This window comes from Lissotriton helveticus, chromosome 4_1, assembly GCF_964261635.1.
Source record: "Lissotriton helveticus chromosome 4_1, aLisHel1.1, whole genome shotgun sequence".
Classification (NCBI taxonomy): domain Eukaryota; kingdom Metazoa; phylum Chordata; class Amphibia; order Caudata; family Salamandridae; genus Lissotriton; species Lissotriton helveticus.
Genome location: NC_136063.1, coordinates 1,406,922,152 through 1,406,948,614, shown reverse-complemented (window position 1 = coordinate 1,406,948,614; position 26,463 = coordinate 1,406,922,152). Strand labels below are relative to the sequence as shown.

Sequence of the window (26,463 nt, the reverse complement as noted above, 5' to 3'; positions counted from 1 at the left end):
AGTTCTTCTGTAAAGTGAATTAAGGAACAGCCACGAAAAAGTAAACAAGATATCTTTAGCCCTCGGTTAAAAAGACAGGAATAAGGTAATCTGACCGGAAGGTACAAGAATTGGAACAGACTTACCACTCTGATCAACTAACCATATAATATGCAAGGGTTCAGAAAGAGGTGACATTTATGGCTAGAGACAAGCTGTAGAAGTTAATCCAGAAACTCTTGAAGAAAATGTAAGAAGGGTCTCTATTAAAAATAAAGAACGCAGCTATTGCACAACAAACCACAGCACTCATTATGCGTAAGTGGAAGAGCTAAAGGCTGGAGGAACCGAGACCACACAAAGACCAAAGTGAAGGGATCTGGTTCACCTTTGTGTAGCATTTGAAGTAAGTCACTTCAACTGGTGGAAAATATACTTTCAATTCAACACGGAGTCATTGTTGACCCTCACTACAACCAGTGTCTGGTAAGAACATTCACTACTACAGAAATGAATACCTTTCAATAAAGTGACTTCATTCACACAGAGAATATTTGCACCTATTTAGACCTGTAGATCAGATTCTCCTTTACGGTTGGAAAATAACCCACAATTTGGGTTGCAAACTTACCAGTACAGAGGAAGTTTGCTGGCCAAAGTACCTCATTCTGTACCAGGACCCTCTTTACCCAGGTCTGGTCTCTGGCAGTTGACGACGAAATGAACTGTCTCCAGTGAGATACACAAGTCCCCATTTGTCACAGCTTGATGTGGCTCCGTACCGGTTATGGTGCAATTACACAACAAACCGAACATGAAAGTTTTGGCTGGTGGCTTCAAGACAAGGATCTGTTCAATGCCATCTAAATACAATAGTCTGCTGCAACCCAGGCATATCTTGTGCCACAATTGTGGTAATAAGCGCCACTTAAGAGCTGTGGGGAGGAAAAAATACTGATGTTAAAGATTTTTAAAGGAAAAAGCATGTTTCTGCACCTATGGAAGATCGGAAAATAGCAAAGCAGTAAAATCAAAAGTGTGCCTAAAGTTTTTTTTTTGTACTTTAGATAATATCAAGGACAAATGAAGTTCTAGTCTACATTGGCTGGTGGGAAACAGGAATTTGAGAATAGTATGCTGACTGCAGAAACAAATCTGCAAGGGACAGATTTTGAGGGATAAGCATGCGCTGTACAACAGCACTCCTTTCATTTTTAAGCTTGAAGAAGCAATTTCGTCTTGCCAGAAGAAGGAAATAGGTCCATAAACAGTTATTTGACTATACTTGATTCTCTGCCCATGTATCGGGAAGAAGCTACAGGTAAAAAAAAAAAAGGCATCGGCTTGGGAGAGCGGCTGCAGTATTTCAAGAACAAAGGTTAAAGTGGGAGACTAGAGGGAAAAGATTCTAAAGTGCTTAGTACTTAGATGGTTTAAGTGGCTTGTAATGCAATCACAAATTAAACTGAAATTACACAAGTGTGCGCAGAAGGTGTAAAGTCCTACACCATCTCGAAACCCAGTGTTTTCACGTACTAGGTAATACTTTATATTCTAAACCAGGCCTCATCCAGACTTTACCTCTGGCAGAAAAGATCTGCAACGTCTTAGGCAAAATTTCAAATAAGCACACTTTATTTATTTGCAAATCTATTTAGGAACTAGGTCAGAGACAGTTCCACAGAGCTCACCAGTATGGTATTGAGTGCAAGATGGTGTCTTACCTCAATATCACACACCTGCACGAACCACAGCTGCAAATGCAAAACCCATGGGATGTGCTATCAGTTTCTAAACCAATCATGTTATGATCTAAATGTAATCATTCATTAAAACATCAAGTAATATGCATTGTTATATTAGTGTAATTTTATGTTGGCCAAAAAGACCTGTCTTAATGTAAAGTAGTTAACAGATTAACATCAGATGCAATTTGAGCAATTACCAGAACGAAATATAACATTGCAGATGTTAACCACTTAATTTAATGCAATTACTTAAACATTTGCAAAGCTTTTCTGGTATGTGAATGCTGTGGAGCTCACTGGAAAAGAGGGAAATGCAAACTATCAATCCAAACCTACACGCGGAACACAATTTTAGAATATTTGTGCTAAATTCAAAAATGGCAATTCTCCGGCTCTTTAGAAACATACTTAAGCATGCATAAAATGTTGCTTCAATGATTAATTATGAAGACGATAACGCACAGGACCAACATGGCATTAGAAATTAATAAATGGTCAAGTCCCAATATCTATTTAAGTAAACTAAGCGAATGTAGGAAATATGCATTTGAACAATACTTTAAAAAGTCACATTTCAATATTATGGTTGGCATGCACGTGAAAAACTAATCTTCTTCCAATGATGCAATGTTGTTCAGAGTCGGGCTGATGTAGAATTTCTTTGTAGTCTCCTTCCAGTTACGATCAATGATCAACCAACAAAACCATTTTAGTAACTTTTTGAAATTGCTAAAAGATCTTCAACTATGTTTCAGATGACTTATTCCAAGTTGTTGAACATTAGTTTGAGTCATCTAGAATTTCCAATAATTGTTTTACTTTTAGAATCTGCAGCACCAATTAATTTGATCATGCCTTTTTATCTTTTACTATTGAGGCAAGCATCACCATGGCTTTCAAAATATATAAACTTGGGAGAACAAAACCAGTTACAAAAGGGACTTAAAATTACAATAGGATACTGGGACATAATTATGATTACAAGTAATCTGAAGGGCTAGTATTTCCTTATGATTTTTTTAAGTAATTAGTAGTTACACCTAATAAAAGCATACACCCAATATATGCTGCTGCTTTTCAGTTGAAGCCTCTAAAGAAGTCTTCAAATATGTAAATTCCACTAAAGATGTTAACAAATAAAAATAACGTGTGACCCTATAAAATGCTGCAGTACGGCGAAGGATACTAAAGTGTGTCTAAATAAAGGTAAATCAGCTACGCAAAGTAGGCTAGAAGTAGTTCAAGAAGCAACACTTACAAGTAAGCGACAGTGAGGGGGCTCATATAAATCACACATATCAATAAATAAAATGATGGGAAATGTGCCTATACGCCTTCATTCAGAAGGTCGAACAGAAAGTGCTCATAAGACAACTGATGTAATTATAACTGAATTAACTCCAGAGTCAGTTTAAAGTCTGAAAACCTAATGGAGAAAAATGATTTCATGATATAGCCATAGTAACTAAACGTGAAGAGGTTATCAGAAAATAAAATGCTCTTAACTTTTGAGTGACTGTATGCATTGCACAGAAATAAAGGAAAATGCAGAGTTAAAAACAAGCAGATCATGCAGTAAACAGTACCAGGTTTAAGAATAAAAAAAAAAAAAAAAAAAAAAAAAAAAAAAAAAAAGGTACTTCTAGCAAGTTTGGTTTGATTGTTAAAATGGTACCAACTATGTTCTAATATATGCTAATGACTAGCAAGTTTCCTTGAAGAACACAATGCACATATTGGAAAGAAAATCTTACGTCATAAGAAATTACCGTTATTTGTTCCACCATTTTCAAGATGTCACGTGAAGTAGCACGCCTATAAATTTTGAATCAAAGTGATATTAAAATAATGCACCGACATCCTCCTTTGTGTTGTCCAACCAACGTTTTTTTCCAATTATCAAGCAGTTGTTCCTTCCGCTCGTCCATCCAGTGTTGTTTTCTGACATCCATTTCTTTCCTTCCTTTCCTTCTGATCCTCCTGTGCATTTTTCATCCGTTTGAATTGTTGTATGCTGGGTTGTCCCCTTTGATATATTTGGAGTGCCTAACGTTAAACATATGCAATCATCCCAAATTCTTGTGAGTGGAAAGGACGTTTCAATGAAATTGCCCATGTTTATTTTTTAACCACAGACTGGTAATTATTCCTTCAATCAACCCATGGAAGTGTCAACTTCATTGACATTTGGGATATGAGCAGTACATAAGCAAGGGAAACATCCTGACCCTACTTATCCATACATTACGATTACAACTCCACATTGTTATAACTGTATTTGTGATTATAAGCAAACCTACCTGGAGACTTTCAACACTCAAATGATTTGTTAATTTAACAGCCCACTAATCACTTCTTATGCAATTTTCAAAGTTCATAGGACTGCTCGTGTGGGTTTATGGACATCATCTTATGCCCTACGGAGAAACTCAACACACCTAAACCATTGAGTATCATTTGACAGTTACGAAACATAACAATCAAATGGAATGATCAGAGAAATGTACAGCATCATGCCCATTTAATTCTTGTATCTTGAGGTCAGCAGCATCTATACCTTCTTTTTAGCACAATCATTTAAGTGCCGTAGGAGTGCATTGAGACAGGCTCAATAAAGATCATGCGAAAAAAAGACACAAACCCCAAAGGCTATGCCTTTTAAAATGTTCTAGTCCAGAAAATACATATGTTCTAGGAAGTACTGAAAGGGTTTTCTTCCAATTTGATAATTTAGAAACGCTTCCCTTAAACAAATGCGGAATAGCTTAGATCTGTGAGGGAACTCTATTTAAAATATACACTCATGTTTTAATAAAGCTTCAGGCTGAAGTAAATTTACTAGAACTGAATATGCAATAAACATGCTGTGTACAGCATTCACAATACCCCAAATGTATTACTTATTGGGGAATGTAGACGTGCTGCAAGCATAGTTTGACTAAGTGACTAAGATGGTGCTCAAATATCTCTCCATTAGAAACTGGTTTTAAATGCATTACTCAAACAAAGTTAGAGTAAAAACATTCAAAAAGAGTTATAACACATGCTTTTTTCAAGTTTAGCCTAATTTCACCATGTTTAAGAAGGAGTACATCATTAAGTATGTCTGTAAAATACAGCCATAGGTAACGTGTAAATTCACATTTATCTTTAAGGTGCAAAGGCATAACAATGAAAACAGTAGAGCATTTCACACTAAACTTCTTATTTCGTGTAAGTTGTACATCAGAAAAGTGGATAGACGAAGGTACCTCAACAACGTAACATTGGTACATTCCTTCAGAGCACCAATAACGGAGAATCCCGAAAGCGGATTGCATCGGGTTTTCACAATGACATTACATGCTGGCTTTTGGTCAATCTACCACATTGAAGATAGCTGAGAGGAACAAGATCATACCAGATGCCTCAGTTAGAGGGTCTATCTCCAAATTTGTACCAAACCGTCTATCCATGTCACCCAATGACTCCTACTTCACAAGGAAAGTGGAAAATGGAGAATAAAATGGAAGGGGGTGGAGCCTAGTGGCAACCACTTCATTCATTAACAAAAATGATGTCAGGCCGGTACTCTGGGCAGGGAGACTTCATTTTAGATGCCCGGTGAATGTCATCACCAGAAAATACATTTGGGGCATGGGGGTATCCAGCACCCAGCCTCATCTGCTGACATGAGAAATGAAACAATAATTAGATAACACTTTATGCCTGGAGTATATCACAGGTGTTCCATAATAGGAAGTGCACCCCTTTCAATTTATTGTAATATGCAGAATTGATGCAAGTTAGCTGACAAGTAAGCAAGAACATGAATTTCTCATTAAAATTAATAAGTGCAAGACGGTGCCACAGTTTTCAATCCTGGTTAAAAGAAAAAAAAGTAACATAAATAAAAGAAAAGGCTTATTAGGATTGTTATTTGAAGGCAGATGTACAAGAATTTTAGCTTCCAAATCAATGAACAGGCAAATGTCAAATAGTCTTGGTAAAGCGAGGTCGCATCCGAATAAAATGGGCAATAAAATGACAGGAGAGACTTTGCCAGTGATGCTAAGTGGTTCAATTAGTGCTTCGACAAATTTCTACGGACCTTTAAGGGTGCTGATTATAAAGTACAAGAATCAAGCAAGGTGTTACTTTCTTTAGGTCCCCAAAGACGACACACAGGGAAAGCTTTATAGAAGCCTTAGTATATTTTCTTAGTCTTACATTTATTACTTGCTCTACAGCCAGAAGAATTCAACACAAACCAGTAATTATATTCTATGAAAGTAGATAAAATGGCAATGGTTTTGCAGTAGAATTCACAATGATTACATTTTTGCACTTTATTCGGTGACTAAACTATGTACAGCACACTGTTAAGGAAAATTGTTCCATACTCGATAATAGAACAAGGAGCATTGAGCAGTCAGCATACTATGGAGATGTGAAAAAGAAAAAACACTCTTGTAAGATAGTATGGTTTTACGTCTGATCTTCAACTAATCCTCACCAAGTGCTAACTGCTGGCAAATCAAATATTAAGTGACACGCCTACAAATTTGACTTTAGTATAATTTATTAAGCAAAAAAGTCAAACATTAAGAAGCCTTCCATGGAAAATGAAGTGCGTCCTTATTGCTTCTGTACCAATTAAGGGAGCTGAAATCAGATACTGATAAAGAAGTGTACATGATAATCTGCATCAGGAATTTCCATCATCTGCATCTCAATACCAAGAAGTTTGACAACTTGGTGTTGAGCTTTTAGGAGAAAAAAATATTGCTGACCATTAGTTTGGGAAGAATGAGAAGTGATTTTGTAATAGTAGGAATACCGTCACTCCAGTGTGAAGTATCATTTACAGGTAGTCAAAAGTTTAAGGCTTGCAAATATACCAAAAAGAGGGCACCCTGCAAATTCACACTAATATCAGGTCTGATAATGCCATACAAATCAAAAAGAACTTCAAAACTAAATCCAGGGATCTACTTTCTTCAGTAAATATGGTAAACCAAGTTGATGATTCCACAATTAGGAGAAAACTTAGGTACTGCTTTCATGGAAAGGTAGGTGGGGGCAAAATACCCTTCTATCCAACAAGAACTGATGCATGACTTACGTATGCAAAAACAGAATCTAAATGAAACAAGACTTTAGGGAGGTTTTCCACTGAACAGGTGAGAAAAGTAGAGTTGTTAGCCTAGAACACTGCTGCAAAAGGGAGTTCACACTACAGAATCTCGGGGGGAACTAACTTTCTCACACAAGGCTTCAAAATGTTGGCTCACTTTGTTTAATAAACACATTGTCATCAAGTTAGATTTATCCACTTATGGAGTCGGTGTTGACTGGATTGGACTCAGATATGTCTTTATATGAAAAACGTCAGATTTTTAAGAGGGTGTACTTGTTTTCACACCTCTGTAATTAAGGCCAAGACATTTACATTTTGAAACGCACCTGCAAAGAAAAGTATTAGTGCAAGTTCTCCTTGTAAAGAAACCCAAAACATCTAAAACAAATTAATACGTGCAACAGACTTATAAATGTATATTCTATATGGTGATCAAAGAGGTCACAAAAATTCATTAACACAATGAAGGCTCATTCTCAATGGTAAGTATCTACAATTATAAACCAGATGATATTTGTATAAAGGCTTTATTTCTTTATTGATGTGTGACTAGCAATGGATTACAGTATCTTTTGAACATTGAAATATGATTGGTTTAGAAAATGTAAGCACACCCTGCATGGGAGGTTATGTCGTCGCTTGCACAGCTGTGGTTTTGTCAGATCCCTCAAATAAGAATCACATCTGTGAACTGTAAGCTCTGCGGAAGGCGACACCCAAAACTTCAGCTTCAAGGTTCTGTTTTAACCCTGTATGTAAAAACACAAAGCAATGGTGAAATTCTACAGAAACACAAGCATCCTTTCCCTTCTTTCACTAGAAGCATGGGGAACACAGTCATAAAGCAGTCCAAGTTACAGAGCGTTCAGAACATAAACTACTTAAGACAATGCATCAATAGCACAAACTGAAGGACTAACCCTTCAAACCAGCTCAATTTTTCAAGCTTTATACCAAACGTTTAAGGACTGGATATCAAAACACAGCAAAAAATTGACCAAGGTGTTAAATCCGGTTTTACAAGAGCTAAGCTAATACAGGTTTTATTAGGAATGCTTTCACTAAACTTGCAAAACACTTTCTTTACCCAAACGGTTGCTCTATATAAACTGGTAAACCCAAGGACCATAATACATTCACTCTTAAAAATGACTGACTGACGAAGCCTCCTTTCATGCAATGCTGAGCATCCCTTTGATTTCATATAAAATTTGTAGAGCGCAAACAATTACCCAAAGGCATCAAGGCGCTGTACTACTGTCCGGAGAAGACTGATATACCGATAGATGAAGAGAGATAGTGTAAAGAGGGTCTAGCCAGGTCTTGAGTGTCTACCTGAAGGACATCAACCGAGGAATGGCCTCAAGGCTTTGTGGAAGGAAATTCTAGTATACTCAACACAATTGAGAATGCTCTATCACCCTATTTCTTTTTTTTAGTTCTCGGCACCATGATCTGGTACTGATGCGCTGATCACTGGTCTCTACCTGGGGTGTACCATCTAAACATAGTTTTTATTCTTAGTGGAAATGGGAGATAAAGAGCCTTGTGCACAATGCAAAGAGATTTAAGCAAAATGCACTTTCTAATCGGCAGCCAGTGTAAGGCCTCTCAGTCCCATGGCAGCAGACTGGTGCATGGAGATTTCTAATATTAATCTGGCAAGCACATTTCGTACCACCTGGAGTCTGTGCTGCGTATTCTTATTGGAGTCCAGGTATAGTGAGTTGCACTAATCCAGTCTGGACATTAGCAGGGCAAGAGCGACCTGCTTATAGGCGGATTGCTGAATAAGCGGAAAGATTTTCTTAAGCATCCTTATAACCCAGAAGCAGGTTGCTACTGTACGATTCCCCTGGGCATTGAGGCTGATTTCGGTGTCTACCGGAACCCTAACATTCTCAGCCTTCTTCCACAGGATCAGGCAGGTTCCTAGAGATTCTGGCCAGCAGCTACTGTTCCAGTTGGGCAATCCTGCGCCAAAAATCAGCACCTCAGTCAGTTAAGTTTTAAAAAAAGCTACGGGCTATCCATTCTGCCACTGCTGACATGCATCGTGAAACATTATCTGCTAACGAGCACGTATTCTTGGGGATCAACACAATAATTTGAGTGTCATCAGCATAAGACTACCTTCATCCCAAATGCCTGAATTATTGCCGCTAAGGGCGGGTCACACAAACGTTAAAGAACGTGGGGCTCCGTGATGAGCCCTGCGGTACTCCACAAGGAAGGGAAAAGACCTTCGAATAAGAGTGCTGTACCTTCATCTTTTGAGATCTACTCCTAAGGAACGAGGACAGAAGGGCTAGTAGGGCTTGTGGTGAGATACCCAGGCCTTGTAGTCAATCTAACAGCAACAAAGACAAGGTGGCATCAAATGCCACTGATAGATCCAAGAGTATTAGAGCTGCACCCTGTCCTTGATGCACTAATCGACGGATGCAGTCTGAGGCTGGAATCAGCACAGGTTCTGTCCCATGAGGTTTCCTAAAGCCAAAATGGGAGTCATTCAGCTAGTGCTGCTGTTCTGCAATTTCCATCAGATTGATATTAAGGTGCTACTTAAGAATCTTTTCTGGACAGGGAAGCAGAGAGAACGGGCAATAATGTTTGCAGTTTATGCTACCCAGATTCGATTTCTTTAGGAGAGGCCGGATAATTTCCTCCTTCTAACTCAGGGGATAAGATCCAGAGATGATCACTTTATTCATTAGACTAGAAAGAGGAAGAGCTTCAGTGCTGGTCGCCAGGTGTAGAACTGCTGGTGGGCAGGCCACCAGAGGTAACCCTGAATTTGTATTAAGATAGTCTTCCACCATCTTAGGGGAGATTATTGGGAAACAGATAAAACTTTGGTCTCTTGGAATATTTGCGCGGACATCCCTTTAGGTGTCAGTTGAGGCTGTCTGGTAGGAACTAACTGCATTGACAAATTAAGGGTTAGTTCGAACCCTTCATGGATGTCTACGATCTTAGAATGAATAAAAATGTATTAACTGATTGCAAAATAGTTGAGAGCCCACTGGCTCTTCCATGACCTGTGGGGGTCGAGGTCTGCTGCACTACCCTGAAGAGTAGCATTTTCAAATCTATGAATGCAATATTTCGATTTTTCTTCAAATAGAGCAAGCTTCTATTTTTTAATGATCTTTCTCTATGTAATTTTTCTTGCTCTTTTTAGTTTTCCTTTAACATTTAATCAAAGAATAGACACATTTTAAAGCTTCATGGGACCAGGGGAAGGAATTTTAATATTTCTTTGATTGGAACAATCAGATGAACTGATTAGAGTGAAGATGTGAAATCTTGTCTAATCAATCCTTAAATATATTAAAACAAAAATATATTTGGAGGACCAGGAAACTGGAAGAGAGGTTTATTGGTGAACCTATTTTCACTACACAAAAGAGAATTATTCTAGCAGTCCTCCTTAATGGTGATTAAACAAACAAAAAAATGCTCTAATTCCATTTAATTTTGCAATTCCAGAAACATAACATAAGTAATCTCTGCCAAGTTAAAACAGCTAATTCCTGGAAATGTATTAAACCATTACATTTTTTAGGACTGTTTCAATTATCTCAACAGCCGAGCCAATAGTTTTCCTACCATCGGTTTATTTATATGATGGTGCACTGTGTTGGTGTAGAACACTGTAGTTTGGAAAGCAAACTCAAACATTGAAAATAAGGTTAGTAATTATAATAAGCAACTGCTGATAGACACATCTTGATCAGGGAGCTTTTAAAATGTATTGTTTAACAAAGCTATTACTGCATTAAACACTGATGTAAGGATTGGGCAAGATATCTGCTTGATACCTAGCAAGCCCAAACAAAGAGACTAGGTTGCGGCTTTCCGGACCCAACAAATTAAAAAAAACATGCATTTCAATACACTTAGGGTCACTTGGTAAACCAATAAAACTATCACATACATGTAAATATAACATGTCAAGGTAGTCCACCAACACTTTTACCAAGATTCAGTTGCAACTTTCTCATATCAACAAAATGAAAATAAAGTTTTAAAAAATCTATCTTGGCCTGCTGTGTAGCATTTCAGAGGGAGAGGAGAGAAATCGCGTATGGTGCCATCAGGCTGAGCGTCCTCTGAATAAATGTATATAGACTTCTGCAGTAGTTTTTCTTCTACAGCAACTCAAGAGCTCATTTTTTGTGATTTATCAATGCAAATGATAACATTAAGCTTGGCCGTTAAAGAAAACATCATTCTCCTCTACCCAATTAGTTTCAATGGAGAGTGCGAGTACTTTATGTAGATTGTAAATTGTTTGACTCTTCCAGTTTCAATATCATCAGTCAGAACGTCGTGACTCATACAAAATGCACTGTTTACAGCATAAAACATATGAAAGGTCCCACGCCTAAATGACAGCCTAACCGCAATGTGCCATATAACAAGCAGGGCTCAAGACCACATGCAGCCAAACACCTAATACATATTTGAATACTCCCTACACTACCACCTCCTGCCACCTCATCCAAATACTCTAGAAATGCTAGTTAACTGATGGAAACTCTTACTCTCAATCAACTTTATTAAATGGACTTTGGTAAAGTGAGATTACTGAAACTGCCCTCAAGTTTAACTTCATAACCACTTCACACCAGAACTACCCATCCATCAATCCCATTTTTCTAAATATGAATACATTCTCGGTCAGCATGTCTGGTTTAAGAATAATTGGCATTGCATGTTGGTTTACAGTGCACCTCTGGTTGCAGGTACCCGATGAAAGCAAAGGGTGCTTAAATATACCCCATTTTCAAAGGTTTGATATCTAGAACCCTCCACTTCACCCTAGCTAGGCACCACCATCATCTTATTAAGCTTTTGTTCATCATCTTTGCTTAAAACAAAACAAAACTTTATCTTGTTGCATTACACCATTTTACTGCAGGCAAACAAAGTGGACTAACACTCATTTCGTGTTCAACAGCTAAGCAGAGCTTAATTCTCAGCCACGTTGAGAATAAGTCCATATATTTCCCTACCAACATTGGCACATGCTTGGAATTTAGATGGACAGTAAATGTTTTACTCATTCATAACTTGTCTGTACAATCCTGATGTCCCCAGGTTCAGTGTCTGGAATATCTGTTCCTATCACACATTTCACTCTAAGACCCTGATGAACTCTTCAACCCTCAACCAGCTGCAGTACTGTAAAAGACTACTTTCTGAAATGTCTTTGGTCCACTTCTTAAATTCCTCGGATCGTTTGTCTGATATAAACATAGTGAAGTATGTATGATCAAGGCGTCCAGCTGTGCACCAGTGAATTTAGTAGCAAAGTCCAGGATGAAACAAAATTGTACTGTCACTATGCAATATGAACAGGAGGCTGAAACAGACAAATGTTACAGGTTCGGAGACAGGGTGTTGGTAGATTGCAACTGTGCACTAAACACAGGAGTGCCAACTTAAAAACATTTTACTAGAAACATGTCAATTATTTTTGCCATCTGCCTTAATTTGAGTACTAAAACTCATTCATCAAATGGAGTTTAGCTTTCTAGTCTTTAGAATTATTACACTTCCAACAACTACCCACTAAATTCCACAAGATGAAAAGGAAAACGAATCTGATCTTTTATTCTGAGTTCAGGAAAACCAGAGGACATTAGAACAAACTAACTTGAGTGAGGAACATTTTCCAAAATCCCATTTATAGTAACTTTGATCTGAAATATAAATCATGTGATAATTTGCATTGAACTAGTAAAAAACAAGAAAAAAAAAATTCCACATTTCTCCCATCTACGAGTTGTTTGGGAAGTTTACATTTAACGCATTTCAGGATGGTCAATCAGAAATGTTAGATCAAATTGAGCTGAAATTCCTTACATCATGTTTAGATATCCAATCATATTACTATTATCTTGTGGCATTAAGAGTTTGTAAGACTAAAACGAACTCTACGGATGTCTTTGCAGTAGCCACATTTTTATACTCTGGGTCATTCGAAGTAAAGCATCAAAAGTGATCCCTTAACATTTATTCTTTTAACAGTCGTTTACAGTTTTGTACACTACACAATAGCACTTTATTGATGTTCAGGAATGGTTGTTATTGGATCGACTCTCAAAAATTTGGTGCTTGACAGAGTATGATGGAATGGGCAGATACGATCTATTTATTTTTACTGCTTTAAAGGAATTTTAAGATTTGTTTGGTGTAATTTTTGTATTTTATTTAGTTTATGTTTTTGTCAGTGGATGTTGTATGCGAAATGACAAATTAAATAATTCACTTTCTACTTTATTATATCATTAGGCAGCAAAACAACTCGCTTGGTAGGGAGTCTAATGTGTAGCTAATTGTAAGCAAATGCAACACAAGTCCCTACCAAACACTGAGCATGAGCGCTGGAAAGAAAGCCGCTCGGCTGGGATTGGGAAAGTTAACACTGCAATTTCCAAACCCCCGGGTTGCGAGAGGAGGTCAGAGGGTTGTGAAGAAAATCAAATCACTGAATTGGCAATTGACAACTTTTATAAGAAGTCGTGTAGGCATGAATGAGGTAAAACAAATAGGATTGTTTACAGACATAGGAGTAGAAGAACACAAAGAGAAGGGCTAATTAGACCCAGCTGGTAGAATAACTTTCCGCCTTAACAAAAGAGGCTCGAGACAATGTAACTGCGATGATAAACAACACTGGCACTTCGTCATAACGCTTTCTTTGGGTGCAAGGGGGAGGGCAGGATGGCCAAGAAGGGACAGGTTGGGGACATGGGTAAGCAAGAATGGTGGAGATATGGGAAGAAGAAACACGTGAAACTAGAAAAAAGTGCAAGCGCTATTGAGAGAGTAGCAGGCAGGGGGGAGTAGGAGGCAGGAATAAATAGTACCTCGATCACCTTGGGAGCAGCGGACGGGCACGGATTAACTAGAGTCCTTTTAGGGCTCGCCTGCTGATGCGCTTCAGCGCATAGCTGGCGAAGCTCTATAGGGGCTTATCCAGTGTTTATCCACTGGCGATTCCACTGGCGATTCCTTCAAGTGCATGTGCTTTTTAGGTCATTGCGCTTGCGCAAGCCCTAAAAAGCGCGTGCACAATGCCACCAGCCGCCTGCCTGCCTGCCTGCCTCGCATTACCACATCAAAGGCAGCCCTCCGAGCGCATTTCTCACCCCCTAATTATTCACGGCCGGCCGGCAGGCACATCAAAGGCTGCTGCTGCCGTGACTCGCATTTCTCCTCCCTCCTCCCCTATCACTGCCCAGGCCGGCCGTACTTTCTCTTTACAAGGGCCCCCATTCCTGAATCACTTGAAATCTCTCCACATTATTTGCATTTTGTTAATTAAAAAAATTAACTTCAACACAGCGTTGCACATTTTTCTCGACTTCGGAAGGATGAGTCCCAATCTCATTTGTACAAAGTGTTGTAATGGGATTATTGGAGAGTTAGAGAAACGTGCTCACAAGTTACATTTTTATGCATATCATCTGAGTAAATAAACAATAGCATGGTGCCGTTTGCGTCCTTGACTTGATCTGGTTTTTATTTTTATTTTGCTATTATTCTCACAAAGGCTAAGAAGGTCTGCCTACTTTAGTATTAAGTGCTATACGTCGCATAAGCAACAGCTAACCATTCACTCACCCACGCAACGCCACTCACCCACGCAACGCCACTCACCCACGCAACGCCACTCACCCACGCAACGCCACTCACACACGCAACGCCACTCACACACGCAACGCCACTCACACACGCAACGCCACTCACACACGCAACGCCACTCACACACGCAACGCCACACACGCAACGCCACACACACACGCAACGCCACACACACACGCAACGCCACTCACACATGCAACGCCACTCAACCACGCAACGCCACTCAACCACGCAACGCCACTCAACCACGCAACGCCACTCAACCACGCAACGCCACTCAACCACGCAACGCCACTCAGCCACGCAACGCCACTCACACACGCAACGCCACTCACACACGCAACGCCACTCACACACGCAACGCCACTCACACACGCAACGCCACTCAGCCACGCAACGCCACTCAGCCACGCAACGCCACTCACACACGCAACGCCCCACACACACGCAACGCCACTCACACACGCAACGCCACTCACACATGCAACGCCACTCACACATGCAACGCCACTCACACATGCAACGCCACTCAACCACGCAACGCCACTCAACCACGCAACGCCACTCACACACGCAACGCCACTCACACACGCAACGCCACTCACACACGCAACGCCACTCACACACGCAACGCCACTCACACACGCAACGCCACACACACACGCAACGCCACACACACACGCAACGCCACTCACACACGCAACGCCACTCACACATGCAACGCCACTCACACATGCAACGCCACTCACACATGCAACGCCACTCAACCACGCAACGCCACTCAACCACGCAACGCCACTCACCCACGCAACGCCACTCACCCACGCAACGCCACTCACCCACGCAACGCCACTCACCCACGCAACGCCACTCACCCACGCAACGCCACTCACCCACGCAACGCCACTCACCCACGCAACGCCTCACCCACGCAACGCCACTCACCCACGCAACGCCACACACACACGCAACGCCACACACACACACGCAACGCCACACACACACGCAACGCCACTCACACACGCAACGCCACTCACACACGCAACGCCACTCACACACGCAACGCCACTCACACACGCAACGCCACTCACACACGCAACGCCACTCACACACGCAACGCCACTCACACACGCAACGCCACTCACACACGCAACGCCACTCACCCATGCAACGCCACTCACCCATGCAACGCCACTCACCCACGCAACGCCACTCACCCACGCAACGCCACTCACACACGCAACGCCACACACACACGCAACGCCACACACACACGCAACGCCACACACACACGCAACGCCACACACACACGCAACGCCACACACACACGCAACGCCACTCACCCACGCAACGCCACTCACGCAACGCCACTCACCCACGCAACGCCACTCACCCACGCAACGCCACTCAGCCACGCAACGCCGCTCAGCCACGCAACGCCGCTCAGCCACGCAACGCCGCTCATCCACGCAACGCCGCTCATCCACGCAACGCCACTCACCCACGCAACGCCACTCACCCACGCAACGCCACTCACCCACGCAACGCCACTCACCCACACAACGCCACTCATCCACGCAACGCCACTCATCCACGCAACGCCACTCATCCATATGCAAAACGAAAAATGTCAAACTCTTCTATTGCATTTTCAATGCTTGTTTAATTTGTTCCCTGCTCATTAGAAAATGAATCAGAAAAGGGGGTGGTGATGAACAGAGTGCCTGAATTAAGCAGACCACTCTTACCCAGTCCAAAGATCAGGGCTTGATCCATCACCGTTTTTTAGCTCACTGCACCATCCCAGCTCAGAACCTGGCTACATGCAAATTAGTCTGTTCCTGTCCCAGTGCATGATGGTTGTCTCCTTTCTGGTGAAGAATTGGCTTGGTAGTTTGGTCTGCCCTGTTCCCATGATGCACTGGGCCAGGGACAGACTAATTTGCATATAGCCAGGTTCTGAGCTGGGATGGGGCAGTGAGCTAAATAACGGTGATGGATCAAGCCCTGATCTTTGGACTGGGTAAGAGTGGTCTGCTTAATTCAGACACTCTGTTCATCACCACCCCCTTTTCTGAATAGTTTTTGGCCACTATAGGTGTGGCAGGGTATACTCAGACATGAGTCCCTTGCCCACTGCTCCATCAGGATTCAAGCAAGCCGGGCCAACGACGGCTGTAATGCCAGAAACCGGTCCCCGAATGCTTGTCTCCTTTCGGGTGAAGAATTGGCTTGGTAGTTTGGTCTGCCCTGTTCCCATGATGCACTGGGCCAGGGACAGACTAATTTGCATATAGCCAGGTTCTGTGCTGGGATGGGGCAGTGAGATAAATAACGGTGATGGATCAAGCCCTGATCTTTGGACTGGGTAAGAGTGGTCTGCTTAATTCAGACACTCTGTTCATCACCACCCCCTTTTCTGAATCAATAGAAAATGAAGTTTCGCCTGCACTGGGCAATTAAGGAGACTGGTAAAGAAGAGTTGACATGAAGCCAACAAATTGTAAGCAATGGGCAGGCTCCAAACCCTTTTTGTATACAATAGTGTCTCCCAAGCAGGACGCAGGAGCTAGCACATGCTTTCTCAAGCTCGACCCTAAAAATGAAAAGAGGATTATATTGACGGCTACTCTGCCTTCCGTTACTCCAGCATTTGTTGGCTGGCATGAACTGCAGAAATACAGGAGCAGAGTTCTGTCATAGCTAGTGCAAGTCACAGGAAAAGCAAGCCATTTCATCCTGTGAAGTAGGGGCCTGAGTATTTACAATAGGCCCAGCAAATACAAAAACACAGCACGCTTCTTGGATGTCGCCCATACCTAGTCAAAAAGCAGTCATGATGCGATGGAAACTTCTGCCAATCCCGAACTCTGACTAGGTAAGTTCTCTCGCTGGGCAATGGCTCTACATGGAGAGGCCGCTAGATGGGCTGGGAGACGTTGCTCTCTCGGTTCCTTTATTCACCTCAGACCTTGAACCCATTGATCCTGGATTCCCACTTTGGGACAGGCACATCTACATTCCCGCTCTAAGTAGGTGAAAGCCAGTATAAAACACATTTCTGTTATACTACTGCTCTGTTGTATGCGCTTTCTTCTTTATGCTTTCACTGTGAATGTGAATTTGGGACTGCGATGTGTACAGAACATTACAGATCACAAAAATAATGTTTTTTCATCCACTGGTCTTTTTTTCCTTGCTGGTTATTGAAAACTCAAAAATATTTGGGGGTTAAAGTTGGTTGGTGAGTCTTATTTCTCCTGCTTTCGTTTCAAAATCTAAAACATCAACTGTAAGGATGGTTTACTTGACAAGATACATTCACTTAACATCGAAACAAAAACAGGACTGTAATAAAGGTAAGAAAGCTTTAAAGTTTATTCTGCTCTCCAGAGACCAGGAGCTTCATAAATAGTCAAATATAAATGTTCAAGTTATTTAAATACATCTACAATGGACCAGAAATCAAGCCTAATTGTGTATATGTTCGAAATCGGGAACTTACTTTCCGTCATACAATGTCACTATTTACTTTTGGCTATGAAAAAAATTGACCACAAAAGTATTGTCACACTTCCACTAGAGCACACTCCAATATTTTAAAGGATTCTTCTCGCACCAGTGCTAAAGCAATGAGAGCTCAAGTAATTTTACAAAGAGTTCAGTATAATGAATAATTCTAATTTCAAATGGGTTGTCACTTTGTCCACTCCTGCTACTCAATTCAAAGCAAGAGATTAGAAACTTTCACTTTAAGTTACTAAGTGTATTTTAGTATAACATTTCAACTGAGGTTCTTCAGACACAGTCATGGACAAACCTCAATTGTCACAAAGCAAAAAAAACATTTTTGTTGGGTGTATATTTGTGAGGATGTGTTTATGAGATATGACTCAACAGTGGTATGCAGGGATTTTAGTATAATCATTTTACCCATTTGCTTTCGAGAAGACACTGCATAAAATAAACAATATATGCAACTGGAAATAAGCTAAAAAAAAATAAAGAAAGCCTATGGAATGATCCATCCTTGACAAAGCGGATAGCAAGTGCAGCAAGTGCTAAAAAAAGAACATATAAACTTTATCCAATTACATTTCCCAGATGAGTAATCCAAGCCCTGGCCTAAATTCAATGGAATCGGAGAATAAACAGCAAATAACATCGAAGGGCTAAAGGGGCAGAAGGCAGAATCAATAGCTCAGTGTCCTCGATCAATTCAGGACAGCCCACCAATCGCTGTACCATGCGAGTCCGTTGCTATAATAAAAAGTAGCTGTGGATTTTATAGTCCTAACCACAACCAAAGGCCTTCAACCCACATACAATGGTCACAGACTTGAAGAATATATGGAAAAACTTTACTGCTATGGAAACTGCCGGTAGTGGCAAAATGACTGTAGAAGGGAGAGTCCCTTATCAACTGTCATTCTGCTTTTAGTCACATAAACATACCCCTCTGAAATTCTAAACATTAATTTCTTAAAATTAAAACCTTGTGTTATTTCCCATCCATTGGAGAATGTAATAGTATCAAGTAGGAACACAAGGAGAACACAGCTTTTGTGAAATGAAACGCCCAAGTTCCATTTCCCAATACAGTTCTGTCCTCTCTGAAGGAAGCATAAAGGGGAACCAACACACAGGGGGGTAGGGGTAAGGAGCAACGAAATAAGAACGAGCAGCCCTCTAGAGAGAGGGGGGTATGTAGAACAGAGAAACAAAGTGCCTTACCACCAAGGCAGGGGGCGCAAAGAGAAGCAAATATGCAGGAAGAAAAGATGAAGGCATAAATAAGAGCACTGAAGAGCTAACAGCGTAATTGATAAAAATTGTCGCACATGCATTGCAAGGAATCCATTGTAGGAAAGTACAGAAACATCAAACTGCATAAAGTGAGTCAAGATGAAACGGGCTGGTAAAAAAAAAAAAAAAAAGTCATTGGATGAAGGGGATGGACCTGAATAACGCTTGTAAACATATCTGGCTGATCGTTGCACTGTCAGACTTAGAACACCAAATGCAGTGAAAGGAGATGGGCTAGCATGCCCCGCATTTTTCATGGAATAAAGCATTATAGGTGTTTCTCAAAATATAGTGAAGCTGTATTTATTCCATCATAACGTTGTAAAATGTTTTTATGTGGGCCTCTCAGTAATTTTTGTGAAGTATAGGAAAAAAACCTTGCCAACATCTGTGAAGTGGTTTCCAAACCACCAACCCTTCTGATCATATTGTTTTTGCTTATACTGAACCTTTAATAAGCACTACAAAAAAGCAGGAGACCGATTCTCAATCTAGGCACCAAGGTTATGAAACAAGTTCCTTACAAAGAAGACACTTAGCCCAATATTCCTTACGTTAAAAAACAAGTCAAACAACAATCTCCAAGCGCCACATCACCGATGTTCGGTACGGGGCATTCTAGCAACTTCCAGCCCAGTAACCATCTTTCTACTCCACAAAGATAGGTTTTCCCTCTAGAAATGCCAATACAGACAAACAGTACACACAAAACACTTCTGATTGGTCACGACATGTCAGTTGGTAGCAGGCAAATTATTAACAAGTACTTGCAAAACCACTAGGTCATGACATGAATATGCAGCCTCAGACCAGCTGACTAAGCCTTGGTATACGTTTGGTAAGCACTGCAAAAACCATCGAAGATGGCCACCAATGACAAAACACCTAAGCCAGCCATCTTTGAATAGGTTTTAGCATAAAGTGTATTTTAAACCACAACGGGGATTAAAAAAAGCCTCTTCAGGAAGCTTAAGTAGGGCCAGTGTTTTAAATGATTTTAAACAAGATGAATTGTTAACTTGGAAAGCAACTCCAACAGAAATCCAAAATAGAAAGAGCACAAAAATAGATGCAAAGTTGAATATTTAAAAAGGTTCAATTAAGGCAGACCCATGAGATTGTGGGGTACATGCTTCTATTTTAGGACGTCTGCTGACACCATCCACTGTAGGGGACCATGGATGCCAGTGTACATTGGGACACAGCAAAAGGACAATGAAGGACAGAGTAAATGTATCACTCTTTGGAGTGGAAGTGGAGAGGAAATGCCTTTCCTCTAACTATACTAATTTAAAGCCCAAAGCACCCCAGACTTCGTGTACAAGTTCCGCTGACAAACGAAAGCCTCGAGCATTAATGGAGCACACACAGTGGAAGAGAGGCCAAAAAGAATCTCCTAGGGAAGAAGGGGGAAAATGGGAAAGACCGAGCACACATGTAACTTTCCGCCAACACTAATGTTTCGACACAGCAAGTGCACAATTATCTCTTCCTTTTATCTAACTCGCAAAATACTGGTAGGAAAAACGTCCCCAAAGAGCTAAATCACTCCTGTCAAGGCGCAACTTGGGAGCTCTAAAGAAATTAAAATACTTAACTTGTGAAACCTGTGGCAATCACAAGCCCAAACAAGCTGGACACAGTGTTACAAACACGCATCTTACCTTTTTGTTCGCTTGTACTCTTTTCTGTAAGATCTTTCTGCAAACGGCGATCTTCGGCTCTCGCGGTGTCGATGCCTCTCCCTTCAAGGTTTTAAGATAAACAAGTAGTTGTGAACAGCAGTATGTTTATTGAGTAAAACGGAGTTAATAAAGATGTAATGCAGTCTATTAAAATACACAATGTACTGACACCAGCTAAAATCACAAATTCCGAAAGATAAACCTTTTTCTTTACTCCATTATAACAAAACAAATATCGAAACAGTCCTACAAGAGGATTTACATCAGGTTAAACAACTTCTTTACATTTTAAATTATAACTAAATAGAGGCATAGCCTTAAATGTGAAATTACTACACAAAATTACTGAGGAGTAATACTGCCTCAATTCCTGTGCATGTATCAGTACAGAAGTGCTTTCTTCCGAGTTGATGAGGTCTTATCTATACAGTATTTCTCCCATTCACCAGCTCTCTACTGCAACTACTGCTGCAGCACTTGTATGGGTCCAGCTGGGGATGCTGGACGCTTTGTTAGGTGGCATAGAAAGTGCACATGCCTGTGATGGTAATATATACATTGTGGCTCTGTCCTTTGGTCCTCAGTCCAGATCCCATTGAGAACGAAAGCCAAAGAGCTTTAATAGAGGTGTAGTTGTCCTGCACAAGAGCAATACAAACCACCCAAAATAAATTTAAAAACACTTTTTTTTTTGTTTTGTTTTTTTTTTAATACAAGCCCCGTCTGCACGCTCCTAGGCGGAACAATGAAGAACGGCTTCGGTAAGCGTCAGTCAAATATCATTTATAACCAGAACATCACTCCTGTACGACCTACTCCATAGAGCACAGCGTTACCCCAATGCAGTTCTGCATGGTTTAAGAATGAAGGAAAAGCTTTTAATATAGCCGACTGAGTAATTTTGTACACTATTTCCCACTGTTCCTTCGTAGAACAGCGAGGTAGCCAGTCCCATCACACACTGTCCTTTATGTCAAGAAATTCTACTTTGGTGTCACTAATCTTCGAAGTGAAGCTCAAATTTAAGTTATTAATTTGCAAGCTTTTTCCTCCCTTATGACCCCATCCCATATGATAAAACGGTTGGCAATATAATTAATACACAATAAAATGCGGTGGATCCACCCTCTAATTCTACCCATACCACCTGTTCCTCCCACCATGAAAAAAAGTTATAGTTTAGGCAGAAGTTGTATATATCAACACAATTGGAGTCATGGTATCAGCAGACCCTAGTCGGTAAAGGGTAGAGAGAACTTTGATATACCGGAAGGGGGGATAATACACTATTTCTAGTTCAACTAATACACTAACAAAAGGATCCCATGCCTGGCTCTAAATTTCTTATAGAACGCTAGTTTGTTATCTAAATTTCACCCTACTGGCAACTGGCAAAGAAAAGATGTATTCTTTGTTAGACCCTCACCCACTATACCCGTTTTGAGAACATTACTCATTACCAACAGAACTATTAAACCTTTGACTATCTTCACAAAGGTTCTTTTTAATGAAAAGAGTACAACCAGATGACACCATGCAAACATATATATATTTACTGAGTCTCAATTAGTTGTAAACATCAAAATATGAGTCCACATAGACCCAGCGAGGACAAAGCTTTTTCATTTTTCTTTTTTGTTCTTTTAACCATGCAAGTCATTATAGAATGCCAGGCGATGAGGGTGGACTCCCCCACATCAGCTAATCGAGACACAATTATTTAATAACTACAAACCCCATGTGCTCTTATCAGCGCATGCAGCTATAACGTCATTAGGTCTCTGTGCATGGAGCCTAAACAAAAAAACAGCAGAATTTACAAATACTGCTCATGACTCATCAGTTGGACGAGGAGCTGGTTGGAGTGTGGGACTGGAAGTAGGTTAACCATGGGAATATTACTATTGATTAATTAAGTGACTACTCTGGGGGTCTTATGCCCTTACTTCTCGAATACTTGATATCGGCCCATACTTTCATAACTATTGTGGTTTACTCTCTGGTTCCTGTAATTAAACAGGATCATCGGCACCTCCTCCTTTTGACTACTTGCATATGCAGTGTGCGACTACAGAGACACCACTACCCCAATTCTAGCGCATGTATGCCTGTACTTTTGAGATGTGTGGAGTTGGCATAAATGATATGTATTCTTGGATGAACTTCACCACAATTAAATGTATGTTCTTTTACATTAACCTTTTTACAACTGTTTGTGTTGTACGTTCTCTTCCAATACAGGTATCAAGACTCACTGCAGCAAGTTTAGGCAAGTATTATCTCACAATGCATGCATGGAAGTGTTGCATGTAGTATCTAATCTGGAATAAACTCCGGGGCTGTTTGCGTATCCTGGTGAAAGCCTTGGCCTAATAACATTTAAAGTTCTCCCTGAAACATTGTTGAACCCATCCTGATTTTTAGGGACCAGGATGAGATCAGAAGATGAAGTATGCCACTACTAGAGTGGTTGAGGGTCTAACAAAGAAAAAAATATATATTTTTCATTGCCAGCAGGGTGAGATTTAAATGATGAACCAGTGTTCGCTAAGAAATTAAAAGCCAGGCATGGGATAATTTTGTTAGTGTATTAGGCAGAAGCTGACCATACCTAGCAGCATGAAAGCGTGTGGGAAATACCATTTTACACGCCAGTACTTGGCCTATGAAGTTTAAATGGTGCATTCCTTAAGGTGATCTCCTCGGAGCCAACCGTAGCTGCAGAACATCTACTATATACAAAATATTAAATTGCACTATGGAGAGGAGTTTAAAAGAATGAGTATCACAAAAAGGTTTTAAGGGAACCAATAAATAAAAAGAATTACTAACCAGAGAACAATGCTTATTTAGCAAAAAGAAGAGAACTGAAAGTCAGTAACCAAAGATAATATGTACATATTGGAAGGCGGGAAATGACATTATGGATCATTTAAAAACATTGGCATATTATAAGCGGCTTGAACCAACATCCCACTATTACTAATAGCGAAACACACTCTTTGAAGAAGACACTTCAAGCTAGTCATTTTAGAGATACATAGAACACAAGTTTTCTTCAGATGTGCAAAATGCATGACCTGTAAAACCAGCATGAATTGAGATTCATATCCTCTACCCATAGGCAGAAGACATTTATTATAATTTGACATGCACTTCTAACTATTATGAATGTTTTTAAATGTCCATGTGAGTTAATGTATGCAGGGAGTACCTTCTTTCCGGTAAGTTAGAGTGTTGGAACACAAGGGTATTAGAAAGGCAGAAAGTAAATATCTAGTAGCCAGGCATTTTATAACCATGCATAATCAAGATCCTGGTCTTTAGTGATATTTTTTATGCTGACAGGATTAAACAGCATGACCGGGGAGGATATCGTGAAAAATTACTGAGACAGCTAGAAAGCAGGTATATTTGGATCTCAATAATTAGTACCTGCATGATGAGGAACCGACTGGTGTTTCCAACTATAGAACTGGACATTACCATAATATCCTCTCAAGCTGGACATTTGTGGAAAATCGTGTTAGTTCCTGCCTAGAATGTGTAAATTACCGATAACCTTTGGTTTCTGTGCATAGCACTTAATACCAACAAAGATGTAATTAAATGAACTACACTATTATTCTTTATTATTGAAGTTCATGTTGAGTTACTTGAGTAGATATAGATGCTCTGGATTTGAGAGCTGTGGCCACAGTGAATATACTTAATAAATGGACATTATAATTACAGAACCTGTATATTTATTGTTAGGATTTGTATACAATGATTAAAGATTGGATCGAACCATTGAAATACATACTGATACACTGGATTGCTAACTATGACCACAGTGGCCTAATCGAGCTTAACATTGATGGTGATAGCAGGAAAAAACACAATAATAGGAGTCTCAAGTATAATAACTGTACAACCTTCTTAAACTTACCCACTTGGTCAACAAGATACTATGCACCCACAATGATAGAGTTACAGTCAAGTGGGCACCATGAAGTCGAATATTGATTGTGCAATTGGTAACCCTGCATTAACGAACCGTGTATACACAGAAGAGGCTGGCATAGTGTTACAGTACTTAAATACATTACGTTCACTTTTGAATGCACTTTGACATAGGATATGCACTTTAATTGTATTAATTGAACTTCAGAAATGTCAGTCAAACATTAGATTAATTAACTTTCGAATTGAGCATATGGATAAATGTTAGTTGGATAATGATTTTAATTGTTATAACCATCAAAGTTAAGGAATGGATGAATTATACAAACTTAAAAAGTTACAATTACAATAAACAGACCCAAGGAGCTCTACAACATAATCAGACATCAAACATCCAAGCCTCTGCCCACACCCCTGCAGGCGTCCAAAGAACTATGCGATAACTTCGCCAGCTTCTTCAACGACAAGGTCTTAAAAATCGAATTATCTCTAGACATCAACAACTTACACCTCCAGAAGAGCAACGCGGCTATCCCACAAGCCCTTCCATCTGGCTCCTCTCCCCTCCTTTGGCTAAGCTTTCGCCCCGTGCAGGAAACTGAGATAATCTCGTTGATCTCGACCTCCAAACCATCAGCACACATCTCAGACCCCATTCCTCCCTCACTAATCAAAAAAATGAAGCTCACCTTAGCACCCATCTGGGGCAAAATCATAAACAGCTCCCTACAAAGCCGAGTGGTCCCCGACTGTTTAAAAATGGGACAAGTCACCACTCTGCTGAAAAAACCCGGTCTTGACTCTACTGACTTGAACAATTTCAGACCGATATCTAACCTCCCTCTGCTCGCAAAAACACTGGAACGCTGCGTACTCCTGCAATTGACGCATCATCTGGACAATATCAATCTCCTGGACCCCCTCCAATCCGGCTTCAGACAAGGCCGCAGCACAGAAACCGCGATGCTGAACATCATAGACGACATTCACGCTTCTCTTGACGCAGACAAGTGCTGCCTCCTCATACTCCTTGATCTATCTGCTGCTTTCGACGCGGTGGACCATAAGCTCCTCATCAAAACTCTGCAAGTAAGAGCTGGCCTTGGCGAAGTAGTTCTCGAGTGGTTTTCCTCCTTTCTACATAACCGTTCGCAAATAATAAAAATGAAGAACTTCACCTCCTAAACTCGGCAAGTCAACAAGGGTGTCCCCCAAGGATCAGTACTTTCTCCTCAGCTCTTCAACATCTATATGGAACCGCTCGCCAAACTACTCAGGAATGCCAACATCCACTTCCACCTCTACGCAGATCTACCTGGAAACCTCTTCTCTTAATGACATCCACAGACTTAATGATGTCCTAAATGATGTTCAAGATTGGCTGACGAAGAATCACCTGAAACTCAATCCCGACAAGACCGAAACTCTTCTCATCCCAAACAAAGAAGACAACCCTCAAATCATCGAGTGGCTGAAGTCGATCGATGCTTTTAAAAGTACTCTCACGCTAGCTGACTCCGTT

The 26,463-nt window shown here is 40.6% G+C and overlaps 1 protein-coding gene across 2 annotated transcripts in view; it reads right to left on the bottom strand.

Annotated features, from left to right (window-relative positions):
- DROSHA (drosha ribonuclease III) overlaps window positions 1-26,463 on the bottom strand; it is a 669,472-nt gene that overhangs the window by 637,252 nt on the left and 5,757 nt on the right. For both annotated transcript variants that reach the window (XM_078687959.1, XM_078687960.1), the window contains exon 3: window positions 20,976-21,056. In XM_078687959.1, the coding sequence (XP_078544085.1) occupies window positions 20,976-21,056 (81 nt within the window). The remainder of the gene's footprint in view (window positions 1-20,975; window positions 21,057-26,463) is intronic.